This window comes from Tinamus guttatus, unplaced genomic scaffold (assembly GCF_059628265.1).
Source record: "Tinamus guttatus ecotype Peru unplaced genomic scaffold, ASM5962826v1 Tinamus_guttatus_pri_ptg000674l, whole genome shotgun sequence".
Classification (NCBI taxonomy): domain Eukaryota; kingdom Metazoa; phylum Chordata; class Aves; order Tinamiformes; family Tinamidae; genus Tinamus; species Tinamus guttatus.
This window is the reverse complement of record NW_028289208.1, coordinates 190744-207363: the sequence shown is the minus strand read 5'-3', so window position 1 is coordinate 207363 and position 16620 is coordinate 190744. Positions and strand designations below refer to the sequence as shown.

Sequence of the window (16620 nt, the reverse complement as noted above, 5' to 3'; positions counted from 1 at the left end):
ATTTACATATGGTAGTTATGCATCACCACATGTAGTTACCACCTGCTTTACAGAGCAGCTGGTAGTTACCAACGGCTTCGCAGAGCAGCTGTTACATTTGAGAGGTTTGGATTCAAGACTCAAGTTTTTACTTCAGTAGCACCCAGTCACCTACTTACCCAAATATTTTAAAGAATCTAACTACAGTACCTAATGATATTGACAATTAGTATTTAGTTTGAAATGCTCAGCACAGCTTGCAGTTCTTCAAACACCCCACCACCATTCTTTACTTCTCTATTTGTTTTGCATTTATCAAATCCCACATCAAAATTTCAGTATTCTTCCTACTGGAACTGTAGCATTTTTAATTCCCTATTAATAGGGAATATAGTAGGGGAAATTGTTTGATTTGTTGAATTCTGAGCCTTCTGTAAGATATCATGAAGATATATGGAAGATGAAAGTTTTGAAAATTCAGTCATAAGCCTTTCTTTTTATGGAAACCAAGACGAATGGATTCATTTCAGCTTCATTTAAACTTTAACACCAGTGCTAGTAAGTTCCATATTTGGTTTGTGCTTTCTGTTGTTGTCCAGTGTGCATGGGTGGGTCTTTTTGATCATTTCCATAATTTCCTATTTTGGTCATGCTGAACCAGCAGCTTTTTGGCAGCAGTCAGCACTTCTTGCTTCAGTGACCAGCAGATTAGCTGTACCACTTAACCTTGAAATGGCAGAAGTCCTCCAGCATGAATAAGCCTCAAGGGATTCTACTGACTTTTTCTGCCATCATCCTATACTGGTTCTGCTTCTGTCTGGTTGTTTTCTACTGGTTACAAAGAAACGTCAAGTGTGAATAACACTGAGATTGTGTTTTTCTCTCCTGCATTAACCAAACCATCCAAGGATGCTCAAACACAACTATTTCCCACCTTTTCAATATATTTTAGCACAATGTCTTAGCTTTCCTCCAGTAGACTCTGAACGTTTCAATTTGTTTATTCTAACTTGTAAAATGTGCTTAAGAGGTTACAGAAAGCTATTTTATTATCTACGTATGAGAATACATCTTATTTCATCAAGAAGTGTGCAATTCCTTTTTTTTCCTTCATATTTTAGCATTTTAATTTCATTAAGTTTAGCATTATGAGATTTGTCTTTATTGCAGCTACAGTTCAGAGAGAACTTGAGAATGATTCTTCTCAACAAGGTATAAATACTGTCTGCAATTCAGACCTGTAGTTCAGGAACAAAATCCTGACTTACGTAGACTAAATAAGCTTTTCTGGTGGTGCATGGTGGTGGTCATGGTCTGGGTTCCCTGTCCTTCCCTCCCAGCTTTTATTTTATAAAGGAAAAACAAAGTTCTACCTTTCTCAGCACTTGGTCACAGTTACAACATTTGGGATTTAAAAGTCACTAGGATATTCATTACTTCTGTAGTATAGGTTGTTTTCAGATACAAGAAGATGGTACAAAAGAGGACAGCTAAAGAGAAATTCAGCTAAACCTGCTCTTCATGACTTTGCGTGAGACCAAGTCAGAGTTTATTTTCACCCATTCCCTCAATTCAAATTTTCAGCCAGGGTTTATTTTCACCCATCACCCATGAAATCAAGTATTTTAATACATGCTAATTTTATGCAAACACAGAAATTTCTTCAGCTGACCCAATTGTGAAAATACATTTTTTTAATACTTATGCTAAGGTAAAAGTCTGAATAAATGCACTTTTAAAATTATTTCTTACTTTAAGAAATAAAGCCGGAATAACAAAGCTGACTCCCACCTCACTGTGCTTTCTACTCTTACTGAGAGTTTCTCCTTGAAAGGTACAGAGCACATGGACGAAACAGCTCACTGCCTAACAAGGCTCTCTGGCATTTGAATGCCAAATTAACTCTTATTTCTTAACTAAGGCAGGCTGATGGTTTTCTAAATGTAGTACATCAAGGGCTGCATAATACTGTCCCATGATTCATTTATCTGAGCTCAAAATAAATTAAAAATAAACACATTTCTCACTCCCCGCCTGGTAGGTGCTCGTAGGATCGCTTCCTGTGCATCAGACATCTATTGTTCTTGTTTTACAGGTGTTTCCTCCCTCATCTCCACCCACAGAGTGCTTCAAAGAGGAGAATTACGATTTATCATCACTGCATGAGGTTATATACAAATGCAACTGAATCTTGTAAAAAAAAAATATATATATATATATATGGTGCATAGTTCACAAAGGAAATCTCAACCTTCTCACCCTTCCAAGTTATAGCAAATCAAAAGTGAGAATGGAACCCAGAAAGTTTGCAAGTCTTCTGCTAAGTGTGTGTGTCATTACTGTGCCTCTGAAGATGAAAACCTGCGGCTTTCAGGTCAAGAGATTCATGCAACAGCTTGGAGCCGGTCATGCCTCTACTCCAGCAGTATTCCTTAAGTCAACAGCATCGTCTGGGAGACTCTGCAGGTAAGTTTTGCACTGGCAGCTCCGGTAAACCCGAAGAACATCAGCACTGCCATTACGAGCAGGTCTGACGGGTTACGTCCCGACGGGAGCACAGGAGACTCCCGGCTGCCGAGCGCAGGCCCCGCCGCGGCCGCACCGAGGTGCGCGTGGAGCTCGGCACCCGAGCCCTGGCTCCCCGGAGCACAGCCCTCCGGCGCTTCCCAGCGCGGATGCTCCGGAGCCGAGGACTCCTCCAGGGTTACCCCACGCACCCATCACCCCGCTGAGGAACAGCTTCCTTCTTGGACTCATTTCCCACAGCTTGCTCCTGCGCTCGGCATCCCACCGCGCACACAACGTACGAGCCACTTAACCACAGCCCTTTTCCAGCCTCTCTTGCATTTACCAGAATTTAATACACATTTGCTAGAAAACACCTAATCACAAATTTGACCAATCCAACTACTCCATAGTTGCCACCTTCACCTCCAAAAATGTAACCTTCCTATATCTCCCTGTCAAACTTCTACAACATGCCTAATGATCTACCGTTTCCTGTCCAATATCCCTTTACCACAGTGATACCAAATACCAAAGGGATATCTTAGATCTGATATCTAGTATCTCAGGGATTCTGAAATAGAAACATCTGACAAATTTATTTACCATTTATCACACTATTATTATAGACTCTATTAACAGAAGCAAAAATAAATGCTTTAATGAACTAAGACTGGAGGTCATGCAAAGTCACTTAATCAGGTGCTCGGCTTGCTTGAAGAAAAATATATATATATTTGCAAGGTATGTAGCAATACAGATCTTTTTATCAGAAGTTACAACTTGTTGTAAAATCTTGATGGCCTGCACTCACCTTGAAAAGAGAGTCAGTGTATGAATGAACAGGCAGGACTTCATAGAAGCTTAAAGGTGACTCAGAGAATATTTGACAAACCTTCATAAGCTATGACACACCTTTGTACACGCATTTCCTACTGCAATCTTGCCCCAGTTTTATTTGCCCAGTCAAATTAGAGTTTACGCTAGTCCGAAACACCTTCTTGTCATGAACAAACACTATATTAAATAAAAAGGTTGTGGTAATTAGGTATGACAGCACAAATGTGTTTCCTTATCAAAATATATATTTCAACCATATATTTTTAGAAACTGATACTGTAAAATATAATATGCTTTTTACTTTGAAGGTGGCCTAAGCCTGCTGCTCTGTGTTATGTTAAGAGATGTCAGGTAGCATTATTTGGCAGGGAGGGCTTCCTGGTATCTGTTAAGCAGGAAATGCAGCTTTCATTCAAAAGGGAAAGAAAATGGAAGGGGGAAAAAAAAAAAAAAAAAAAAAAGGAGGTAGTTTTCAATGTTGATCTCAGAAAAGAGAGTTTGAAGGACTTTCTCTTCTTTTTCTTTTTTAATATAGTCACCTGCAGATTTGAAAATATTTCTATTTTGGTGTGTATTGGAATTGATGCTTCATTTTTAATCACTGGAGATCATCAAGGACACTGTATTTTCCTGTTCATATCAACTACAGATAGTATCTATGAACTTACACTCTACAGGGATACACCTTGTTCTCAACTCAAGTTACGTGTAGGATTAAAATGAATCAACATGAAGCAAGACACTTGAAAGAAATTTCCAAACCTCACATTTTCTGACAAGAAACTAGATATTTTAAGAGAGTCCTTTTTTGCTGAGCCTATCCACAGCAACTTACCAGACCAGCTTGGCCAAATAACAACTGTACAGCAGTTTTGCAGGCTCCTCGCCAAGTCGAAGGGCAAACCTGATTCAGTACTTCAGTAACAGGAGAGTCATCCCGCGGTGTCAGTCCATTGTGGCATCCAGCTTCTTTAATTAACTGCAGCATTGTGTGCTGAAAGTCATAAAAACATGGGAATCAGAAATGTTAACACCAACATATGTGGGTGTCATTGTTCTATGCACTATTCACAGCTTCTCAAACCAATATATTCTCTTACCTCTGAACAGTCTTTATCGTTATAAGGGTTAACTGCGGAACAGAAATCTAGGGAACAGTCTCTGCTAATTGGATTATTTTCCTTGAACACCATAAAATTTAACTTATGCTCTGACAAAGCAGTTTAATCAAAAGTACAAAAAGCACCACAAAGACAACAGGAAAGCAATATTTTGAGTTGTGAGTTGTTTCAAACCTTTCAAGAGCAAGGAACTAGGCTTATCTAAGAAAACTGAAAGTTTTAAAAACAATTAAAATTAATCAAGCTACTACTGAATGGACGTCTTTCCTTAATACTGAGGATTTCACTAACTTTCCCACTGCTTCTAAAATACAACTTGAATTGCTTTGGTAAAACAGCTTAAAGTTTATAAGACAACATTAAAAGCAGCTTTACTACAAATATTTTTTCAAATACTTCCCCCTAATGCCACAAGGGTTGAACCTTGGGCATCCGGTAAGGCTTCACCCTCCTCTGCACTTTCTGAACCAAATCACCTACTTCCAGAACAGGAGCTTAATGACCTCCTAAGACCTCTTCACTGTTCTTAGATTGGACTGAACTTGCTCAGGTAGTTAAAAAGTTATTCAAGGAAGGATAATGCTGTAGGTCCATTCCTATCTTGTCCTGTCCTATAAGAAGTTGGGCTAAAAATATGCATTTTTAAACACGAGTTTGGCATTGTGCTTACTGCAGTTCTCTTCCTCTTCATTTTAAGGAATTGTAAATTGTATTGTCTCCCCTCCTCTTTAAAAAAAAAAATAAAAAAAATCTGTGGTTAGATTCATGGTTATATGGTTATTACCGTTTTCAGTTTCAGGTTTTCTGCTGCAGACTCATTAAAAGATATTCCTTTCAGAAAATGGGATCCTATCTGAACAGGAACAGTGGGGAGTTCACACTGAATTGGCTGAGGTGGAGTCTGTCTCCTTCCTGTTTGCTGGGCTTCGGCTTCACTGCAACAGCCCTGAAATACAAAAGAACAGATCAGATAGAAGAAATTGAAGATCCTAAAAGATTCCTAACATTAGAGAGTCTAATTTATTTTCAAAGCAAGAAAGCAAGCAGGAAGAAAAGATAGAGACTAGCAGATCTTACCTGAAGACTTGCTTCAATAGCCTTTGGGTTCAAGTGGAAGCCAGCCTTCATTGCATATTCACAGTGCCCTAAACTCTCCAAAGCCACTTTGTAAGCCTGGTATTAAAACGAAGAAAAGTTGAGGTGCAACGTCAACAGTCCACGAGTGCACAGTCTATGCATCTGGACACACGTATAAAATCATTGCTTGGATTTACATTACTGAGCTCTACAGCGCACACACGCTTTGCACACAAGATTCCAGTACTTACAATTCTCCGAGATTTCTTGGCTGACTGTGGCACCCATTTCTGCAGTAATGTACAGCTTTCTGTTTTATTTCCTGGGCCACTGACTGCACTACATACATATGAGCGCAAACAGACTTTAAAACCTCACCTGCAAAGCGCTGTCAATTTTCATGTTTAACTCTTTGAGCTGATGTTCAGGGATTGCCACACTCTGTGAGCAGAAAAGCTGCTGAACTTCAATTCCAGCCAAACATCCATCGCAGCCTCTTTCTCGCAAGCGAGATGTGGCCTGGAATGCAAAATAAACGTCTATAGTAAAGTGTATTAGTTCAACATTAAAGCAGATCAAGCTTAACTGTATTTTAGTATAGTTAAATATAGTTTATTATAGTAAATATAGTTTATTATATTATATAGTTTAATAACTAGTGATACTTTGAAGGCACGACTCTCACGTGATTTGTGCAGCACATAGGTGTTCATAGCGAATTCATTCAACATTGCTCACTGTTCCTGTTCCAACCCTCTCTCTTGATCCTGTTACACAGGCCACATGATGAACGTGGCTATCAGGCAGAAGAGGGTCTTGCAATTTTAAGATAAAGGGTATCTTAAACACTTGTCACAGAAACAGGAAGCAGAGTCATGTGTACAAATATTTATGTGCAGGTAAGACACATGTTAAAATGTGATACATTTTAAAAAGAGCCCTACAAGACTGCAAGTGGATTGTTAAAGACAAAAGGACAAGCAAACAAAAAAGTTAAAGTCCCAGATGAGCAAACCCAAGCTGAATTTTAACCAAACAAACTTTATAGAAATGTCGTGTAATTGCTATTAATTATAACATGGCCTTAAAGAACAAAGTCCATTAAACATGAAATGAACTTTCTTTTTTAATAAAAATTTAAAAAGGAAAGAAATAGGTCTAATCCTGGTATAATTTTAACAAGATTATCTGTAATAAAGCACTCCCAAATCCCTATTTTTCTCAGTGAAAGAAGTTTATGCTGTGGCACGAGTCACAATTTGTCTACATTTATAGTTCTACAGGAAACTTGTTTGTTTTCATATACCTGGGAAACGGAAACACTGACAAGATTTCCAGTCAGGATGATTAACGTCCCTGTTGGCCTGCCAAATTAAGACTTTAAAAGCACATGTTCCATATTACTTGAATTTAAGGAGCCTATGCAACCAATGTCTGTAGCCATTCTGATCTATCAATTCGTCGATTTAAATAGCATACAGAAAATGGAGAAATAGTCATAAAACTGCTTTTGCTTCTAAAGTACTTTTTCCTCACAAGAAAAATGAGGATTCCACAGATAAGTATTTGTTAAAATGAAAGTCCAGAGAATGGTAAAGTAATATGGTTAACATTCCAACAACTTATAAACCAAGCAACATCAAGCTTAACAGTTCCCTCCAGTTCCCTTCCCATGAAGGCAAAAGTTGCAAAAAAAATTAGGATAAAGACTTTAAAACATAAAATAGAACTCATGGTCAAAACTTAAAAGAAATGGACATAAAATTATTTTTCGTAAAGATTTTGCTCCCACTTTTTGGAAAGACTTGTTTAAAAGGTTTCCTCTGTCCACTCCTAACCACAGCATTAATTCATCAGTAAAAACAAGCAGCTGTTTCCATTCTTTGTGGGCACCTTACGTACAGTCATATCACGAAGAGAAAAACACCTTTATAAAGGCAAAGGTAGTGTAAAATACCACATGGATAACAGAAGCTTTAGCATCTGAAACTACCTACACCATTCCCAAGCATCACAGCAGGCCTTTAAAATTAGAGATTAGAGACCTTCCTTATTACGGCAGGCAGTCCTGAATTCAGGTTTCACTAAATAAACTACAATTTCCCAACAAGACATCCATACCTCTGCTGCTCCTCTCCATGATCTTATTGCATCTTCTAGCTCGTTTGTGGGGCTTAAATTGGAGGCTCCAGCCCCACTAACGTTCTTTCTTTCCTGAGCTACGGCTTCGGCAAAGCATGAGTGGGCCACGGGCTGCACCTTCTGCAGAGCTTGCGACAGGAACTGGAAGTGGACCTGCAGCACCGTCAAGAAACAGCGCCCGAGCACCTAGGGGAGAAAACACACGGGGTTTAGCAAATAGGAAATCTGATGGAGGTGGTCAGCGTTTGGGGTAAAGAACCAAGTGAAATTCAGACTTCTTTTCATTAAAAAGTCCGCTCCAATTGAATTTATCGACCTGAAGGACAAAACCAATTGTATTTATGATTTTTTAAACTAAAACCTTGTGAACTACTTCAAAACATTATTGCAAAATCAAGTAAATTGAATGCAATTCATTTCATCTTCCAATCAAAGTAATAATCAGTAATAAACACCAAAACATTCTGCCACCTAAGACAGCGAGATGCCGTTTTTTGGCTCGGATCGTGACTGCGGAATGGGCACAGGGCGCTGCGGCCCCGGCACCCTCCGCTGCAGCGCCCTTCACCGCAACGGGCCGCGCCACGACCGCTCGTGAGCACAGCCGGGGCAAGCAGGGCCGCGGGGCCCAGAACACGGCTCGCCCAAGGGGCGCCCCGGGCGCGGGGCAGCCGGGCCCTGCGCGCCGGAGCGGGCGGCCAAGCACCACGAGAGCACAGCGGCAAGGCCAGGCCTTCTCCACACCACTGCAGGACCTGCCCAGGAAGCTACGCGCAACGTTTCCCTGCTGCTAGGCAGTTTGTCACACAAAGTAGTTTAAAATGTATATTGGACTTTGATTTAATCCAAAAGGCTAGACTTAAATTCCATTTTTAGGAATAATTCATAAAATATACAGATAATGTACAAAGCCATCATGCCTTGGAGCAAATAAATCATCTGGCTTGTTTTCAGCTACATTCTTTTGGAACAAAAATATTCAGACACAGTGATCTTACTGGCAAGATCCTGCAGTAACACTAACAGTTATATGCATTAACTATCTCTTCTGAAAAGAATCAGTGGTGGCAATTCTTTTTTCCATTGCATCCGGTCTCCTTTTGACATTCCATTCTGGTTCAGTCACTTCCCTTCTTTGTACAAAGCATAAAATTAAACATTTTTGGTATTTTCACTGACCTCTGAAAGTGTAGTTTGCCTTATTAAAAAAAAATACTCAGCAACTGATCAAAGGAATTAAAACTCCAATGTTCTTTGCCACAAAATTAGAAAGATTTTAAAGAAAACTGGAGGAAGAGAAGACTGGTAATCTGAGTATTGCTGTGCATGGAGCATGCAGTACCCAGGGGAAGAAGAAATTAGGACTCATTTGGAATTTCAAGCCAATTAAGTTTCAAAGAATATTTAAGGTACAGAGGTTGAAGTTTCCTCTGCCTGGGAATAATACTCAAAATAAACAAATGACTTAGCTTAAGTGGCAGCACACAACATTCCTAGTATAATTTACAACATTAAGCAGTAAAGATAAATACTAACATCTGCATTACTTTGACTTTTATTTTGTGGGGCAAATAACCGATTTCAGTCTCCTTAAAAATGGAGAAGTAGGGTGATTAACTGCTTAAATAAAATCCACTTGGTGGGAGATTTTTGCACTGTAGATTGAATACTTGCTCCAAGTGCCAAACTCATTTTGTTTTAAAATTCTCTCCTTGAGCATTTGCTTCTGAAGAGCTGCGGCCCTAATTTGTTGTGGGAGGGAAGTACAACCAGCACCGGTCCAACAAAGGCAGCCAGCACTTACCATGGGCAGTGAGTAAAGCAACACCATGGTACTTGCTGTAAAGCCTGCAGGACAGCGGCACAGGGCAGGGTCTTCACAATACCACCGTCTCTTTGAGCTTGGGTTTTTGTTGTTGTTGTTTTCCTCTGTTTTCCCATACAGAAGTGTTCACTTCTTTCTGAGGCCACAGAAAGGACAAACTAAAACCTAGGTACTATGTAATAACCAAAGATGAGCTGGAGCCGTCGCAAGTGTCAGCTGGGAAGTTCTCAGGCTTCTGCTTGCAGGGGGCAGAGGTTGGTTCTTTTTCGCTGTTGTTTTTATATCCCTTCCTTGGATTATTTACACTGCACGTATGATGAGCTCCTCCAGTCTGCAGAGCTGCTATCCCACGAAACCCACCACGAGCACCTTTGACTTCCCGAGCCCTTTAGCAGGAAAGGCTAGGAGCTGAATAATGTCACCTAGAGGAATCTGCCATCAGGTTTGGGCAGCTGGAAGCAATGTAATTTTCAGGGAGGTCTTGTACCGGACTCTCTTATCCCTAGAGAGTCTTAGTCCCTAGTGTAACTTGCTTCCAGTTGCAGTTGCTTAGGGAATTGCTGTTCCTTTTCCACGCATCTTGAGGAAAAGGAAAAGCCATTTTCCTTTTCAGCAATTTGTGTTTCTGGAAGCACGTCTCAAACTGTGCAACCTCAGCAACATGCAGGGAGCAACAGCTCATCCCCCAAGGATTCACCCAAATCCTTAGGTGAAATTAAGGGACAATCATGACACCACAAGTGACGGCTAGTAACCAAGCTGGCTAACATAACCAGGCTGGTTATGTCTGGTGCAAATGGAAATCTCACATGAGGATGCAGCACTCCCTCCCTTATCATCATCTTGATGGGGGTAGGTGATCGAGTTTGGAGCATTTTGCTAGACAAATTATACACAAAAACCACACAGATTTCATTGCTGAATATGCAAACGCCCAGCCGAGAAATTTTCAACACAGATTCTTTAGAACACTCACTAGTGTTGAAGTCTGCAAATCACCAGTACATCGGTCTGGAACAAGTACGTCCCGTCCCGAGCACCATTTCAAAGAAGGGTATCGGAGGGGCAAGAAATAGGAAGGGTGGCTTTTCTTGAAAACCAACCAAGCAACCCCAAACCCCACCACAAGGCAGCCCCGCTCCCCGGGCTCCGGCCACCCTCGCTCCCCTCGCGCAGCCCCGCGCACCGTCTGGATAAGCTGCATTCCAGCACGAGTTATATTTTTACCTTGACACGACCAAGAGATGGGGACAATCCAGGAGGCTCCTTTACACTGACAGGCAACCTGGAAACCCTGTAGCAGTAACCTGATATGGAGAGCTATTAAAGTACTAACTATTCTTAGACATTTTTTGGCTAAATTAGTGTTAAGGCTAGCTTAAAAAATAAATCTAATACAAACTATTTCTGAAGACTCTACTAGTAGATCAAAGAGTAGACTATGAGATTAAGGATTGAAGCAGCAGAACAGCATATAATATTGTTCTAGCCTCAGTACTTTTCTACTGCTCTGAAGCACCTTTTTGCTAGTAACAATTCCCCATTCCCCAAAAGTCTGCAGCCGATCCCTGCAAACCACAGAAAAGACCACTGAAAAGATGCAGTCTGGCCTTTACAATATTTGCAAAGCAAAGCATACCTTTTATATTTACTGAGACATTTTTGTTTCATAAACTTCCCAGATGCTCCAAAAAAAAGCCAAAAATAATCACCATTTAACATGAAGTGGTGCTACCAAGTGAGCATTGTGCCCTGGTCATGCTTCCCTTTTGCTTATGAAGGCAACACGACTGGGTCTGTCGTGAGCCCTGGCCACCTCCACCTACAGCTGGACCATGACTCGCACCGTGCACCAAAGAGCAGGAAGCACACCAACATTTTTCTGGGATTAATTCTTATTTTTCCATGAGGCTTCCCTTTAAAGACTTTTATTAACAGTTTGAGTGACTCTTCTACATTAGAAAACTCTAATGACTGATCTGAAAACTTACAGAACATAAAAACACACTTTCCTTCCCCTTGATTTCCTAGCTGTTCCTCACCCATACAGGCATAGAACCCCGAAGAACTGGAGTTTTCCACAGGATTTTTGAAAGAGAAAAGGGAGATGCAAGAAAAGCAGAAAATAAAAATCAACACACATATTTCTTAATTAAAAACCCTTGGCAAACTCCATCTGTCACCAATACTTTGATCAAGAGAAGGCAGCATTTTACACATCCTGGCAGACAGCTCTGAGCAAATAATCTCTGTTCTGACAATAAATAAATCAAGTTACCACCATTGCTACAAGTCCAGGTTGCACGACGTTCTTTTTAGCTCAATCCAAAGCAGCCCATGCTCATCACAACTTGGGAGTTTTCTTAACACTGCCTTCCCCAAGAGCCGAAGGCCACTCTGCTGGTTAAAAGCACATCGCGTCTCAGGACAGCTATCACCCCCTCCTAACTTTTACAAGCCCAATCTCTTCCAGCCTGAGGAAGCCTTAGGAAAGGAACTCTTTTCCTAGGGGAGGCCATGCACAGGAAGAGCCTGGTTCTGACTTTGGTCTAACCCGGAGCTCTGTCCTTCCACCCGCACGGAATTACGAGCGGCCTCCGGCTGCTCTGGGCTGCCAGACCCCATCCCCCAAACGAGGGGCTCTCGGGCATCTCCTCAAAGGACATTGCTGAGCTGCCACTCAGACATTCAATCATCTCTTAATTCTTTTTTCAGACAGATAATCAGCTCAGTTCTCTCAGTCATCTACTAGGGAAGCTGGAAAAGCAACCTCAGATATTACTGCATTTCCCCTCTGTCAAGGGAAAAGTCATGCTGCTTATGACACACTTTCCCCCCCTGGTTTTCCAAGGCAGTAAATCCTGAAAAAAAAAAACAAGCAACTCCTTTATTTTTTTTAACTTCTGCTTCCATTAGGTAGATAAAGAATTAAATTTTGTAATCCTGTTTTAAGAAATGCTAACTTTTCCACAGACCAGGGGAAAAAAACAATTAAACTAAATCTTTAATTAATGTTTAGCAAAAATAGCACAGTCTCTAAATCACAGAAAAGAGCAGGAGAGGTTCTCAAAAGGTCACCCTACTGCCCCAAGCACAGAACAACTTTAACTGACAGGCAGAGGTTTAACCTGTTTAAGTTCTTCACGATGGGGGCTCAGCTGCCTGTGCAGTGATGGTGCATGTCAGTGCTTCACTGAAACTACAGAGATTTCCACAGTGTCTAACATGCAAATAAAGTTCATTACTTCTTGCTCCATCTTACCTGGACGCAAAGGACAGAACACTGCCACTTCTCCTGGCCACTTCTCGCATATCTGAAGAATTCTCATCTTTCTCCTTATTCTTCTTTTCTGTAAAGCCAGTAACGTCCCTCCTCCCTCCACCCCATGAACCTGTCCTCTATTTTCGGGATGTCTGATTTTCTCGCTGCTCTTCTCTGGTCTCTCTCCAGTTGCTCACCGTTTCTCTAAATGCAAGAGCAGTAGCAGTTTGGTGCAGTACTGCAGTTAATACTGCGCTAACTCGAGTGGGGAGAGCTGAATTCTTGCGTTACGGTTCCTGCAGGTTATTCGCTGTTAACACATGACAACTGCCTCTCTGCACAACACGCCAATATTGATTTACGATTTGCAACAGCGCAGCACCAATTTCTACTCAACAGAAGATGATCAACTCCAGACACCTCTCTGCACATTCACTGTGCTCCATTAGTGAGAACAGGGGGCTGCTTAAGGAGAACACTTTGCAGTTTTCCCCCCTGAATTCCATCCCAATTGGAAAACTTATTTGTGCAATTTAAAGTTACTTTTTAATTCAGCAGGTCTTCCTGCATACTCGTACCACATAGTTTCACATCATCTATAAATTTAAAAGGTGCATTCTCTATTCAGACCACTGCCAAGCCTTATTCAACATATACTTCCATTTTGACAGTGAGCCACCAATAATTGCTTCCTGGGCATAATTATCCAATTAGTGTGACACATACTGGTGTCATCTAAACCATGCTCCCCAGCTGACTTCTAAAACTACTGTGTGAGTCACTGCTAAATCCTCAAATTTTGCTCACTCTTAAGCAAAAGTAGAATGTAAAACTTGTCCCTGTAATACTTGTCCCATTAAGCAAAAATTCTCCCAGCTTTTGCATGTTGACTTGAAGTTTTGCATACGATACAGCTTTAATTAAGAAAAGATTAAGAGCGCTGCAACGATGAGTGATTTCTTCCCTCTACATACTCTTAAAAACAAAACCAAGAAATCCAGGTGTTTTACCTGTGTTCTCTTTAAATTTGATAATATCATAAACAGAGCTACGTAGCAAAGAGGAGCATCACAGGTGCACATGGTGCAGGGTTATGGCTACAAAGGCAAGTGGAGACAGAAACAAGTTTCTCCACTGGTGCCCTGAGCTTGCAGGAAGCTGAGCTGGGCTGCAACAGGGCTTTGCTTTTGCTCCTAGGCTGCAGCTTCACTCGGGGCTGCTGCGGGTCTCCCTTCAGGAGATGCCCACCTGGGTGCAAACAGTGCATGAATTCACACCTGGAATCTTTGGTTATAAAAGCAGCACGGAGAGTTGCCAACATTTTGCAAGACAGTTTTAATGCCCACAAAAAATGCTGGAAGAAAGATGTATCAAAATAGTTGGAAGTTGCTCACTGCAGATAACCTAATGCTTTCAAGAAGACAACGTAGCAAAATAAGAACGGTTTTCTTCCTTTATCGCAGAAAGCATTGCTCACAAAAATAAAAGCAGGGCAGCGAGAACTTTCAGAGAAGCAGTGGAAGTTCAATTATGAAGGAACGAGACAAATTCACACGCAAACCAGTATCCCAAGGTAACTTACCTCAATGTCTTGCAGGCTGAATTCTTTTTGATCTTTAAAGTTTGCAGCTCCCGCACTCAGTTCCATCAGCATTTTTGCTATTTCTGGTTTTATTGCTGCTGTGAGTCGACTCGCCGCTTCCATGACATGTTCCTGCACGTCTTTCAGTTGCATAGCTGCCTTAGAATAGTGCGAGTTCCTAAATACACTGCTGAAAAGGTCTGTGAGGAAAGTGCTCGTACGGCAGAACACGTTGAGTGCATCCAGATACTTGGAGATTCCCTGCTGGATGTCTGCGATCGGAGTAGTATGGGATCCAGGGTGGCTGCAGCTGCCCGCAGCAGCTGAGGGGACCAAAGGGGACGCCGGGGTGGCGGATGCCAGCGGTGCGCTCAGGGTCCTGCCTAGCTCAGGCATTTGATACTGCTGGTGTTGCTGCACTTTCTGCTTGGACCCGCCAAGCAAGAAGCGCCGCTTGTAGTCCATTTTGCTTTCCTGTGCACTACAGCAATACATAAGTGAGTGCTTGTCCGAAGATTCCTTGAATTAACAATCACTTGTCAAATTCCTTCTGCAAATATATAGTTATGTACAGTAACAGTGGAGGACTGTGTACATAGGTTTCACAAAAGGCATTTCAAAAAGGCAAGCGTCTGTGTAATCTGTATCAGCAGTGAGAGAGGCAGCAGCTTTGCTGACTTGGTATTTTCAGTGTTCAGTGCAGCCCTGCTGCAGTTACAAACTGTACTCAAAAAGCATGCTGAAGTATCTTAATAATGCTCTGTCTCGTTTGGTATTCCACTCTGCACGCAGAAAAGCGGCACTAGAGCAGAGACGTTATCGTCTATAATTTCTTCATGAGCATACTGACACTTCCCGTTAAGTCTACAAAAGTTCTTTTTCTCAATGCAAATAATATTTTTAGAAGCAATACCTTAACACAATTTTCCAATTAGTAACATCAGGAAAAGCGGAGCAAACCACCGATCAACAGCGATTATAAAAGCAGTGCAGAGGCTCCTTCCTTGAAAAAGCAAATCCTTACGTCAGCAGATCAAATATCTTTAAATGTCTTGACAGATCCAGTCTGTCAAATTAGTTTACTTGTAGTGTCTCTTCTTAACATGGGAGAAAAAAAAAAAAACTGGACTCTGTTTACAGAAGACTTTGCAAATATAAGCTATTAAAAATTAGAGTGTTTATTATTGCAAGCCTTCTTCTCCTTTCCTTGTTTGTTGAGGTAGTTGTTTCCGTTGTAACATTAAAAAGTGGTGCTTCCAGACTGCATTTGCCCTCAATTGTAGACTCGGAACAAAAATGCACAAATGTATTTGTAAGGCCTCTAGGTCATTTCCTGTGAAGGAAAAGGGAAAAAAAAAAGTTAAAAAGCTATGGAACAATGAAAAACTTTAAGATTTTAACTCCTGCAGTGTCCTGACATACTTCTCTGGGCATACCTTGTCATCAGTGTATATGATCAAAGAAGGGAAAGTTGTACTGATAATTTAAAAGGTAGTTACAAGTTGGTATCATCACGTTACTAAACTTAAAGAGTGGTGAAGATTTTCTCATCAGTTCTCCCCCCGCCAGACTGCCAAATTTGAGACTAGCAGTTAATTCCCAGCACAACACTTGTAGAATTAACAACAGTGGAAGGCTCTTAATGCACAGTTCAGGGAGAGTTAATCACATTTCCTAACCTTACCCTTTTTTCAATAATTTAAGAATCAAGTAAGTGAAACCTTTTTCTTCCTCCCTGCCCCCCCCCACACACACACCATAATTTATTGCAGAAATTTGGGACCCCCAGTGGTTCTTTTTAATACTTTACTGGATGAACTGACACCACAGCTTTTTTTTTTTGCTTTTTTTTTTTTTTTTTCTCCTTTTTTCCCCCTCCAGTGCAATGGCATACAAAGTACTCTGTTAAATGCTAACTGAGATTCACTGAAGAATATGATGCAGTTGGCAACTGAATGATCATCATGAACATAGGTGGATGCACATCCATGAACTGGCAACTGCTACACTAGGAGCACATTTATATTTGTGTGTGTGTATATATAAACATATGTATGTTTATAAATACATATGCATGTGCACAGAGAGATGAGAGAGAGAATTTATAGCCTGTTACTTAATCTCATTGCAATGTCTTCCTTTTCTCTGTGCCAGAGTCAAAACTGCATTGACCTAATTACTCCTTATCTTGCCAGTTAGGTTAGATAGGAAACTGGAACTGAGTTTCCCTAAACAACTAAATTTCTACATTCTTCCTCACTTTGAGGGAGAACAGTCCTATTTTTTA

General features: G+C 41.0%; 1 protein-coding gene across 1 annotated transcript in view; it reads right to left on the bottom strand.

Annotated features, from left to right (window-relative positions):
• GARRE1 (granule associated Rac and RHOG effector 1) overlaps positions 1-16620 on the bottom strand; it is a 48374-nt gene that overhangs the window by 6558 nt on the left and 25196 nt on the right. Inside the window, exons 2-7 of the mRNA XM_088536486.1 lie at positions 14334-15666; positions 7644-7850; positions 5901-6041; positions 5523-5618; positions 5230-5391; positions 4160-4318 (exon numbers count right to left, since the gene is read on the bottom strand). Coding sequence (XP_088392612.1) covers positions 4160-4318; positions 5230-5391; positions 5523-5618; positions 5901-6041; positions 7644-7850; positions 14334-14828 — 1260 coding nt within the window. The 5' untranslated portion in view covers positions 14829-15666. The remainder of the gene's footprint in view (positions 1-4159; positions 4319-5229; positions 5392-5522; positions 5619-5900; positions 6042-7643; positions 7851-14333; positions 15667-16620) is intronic.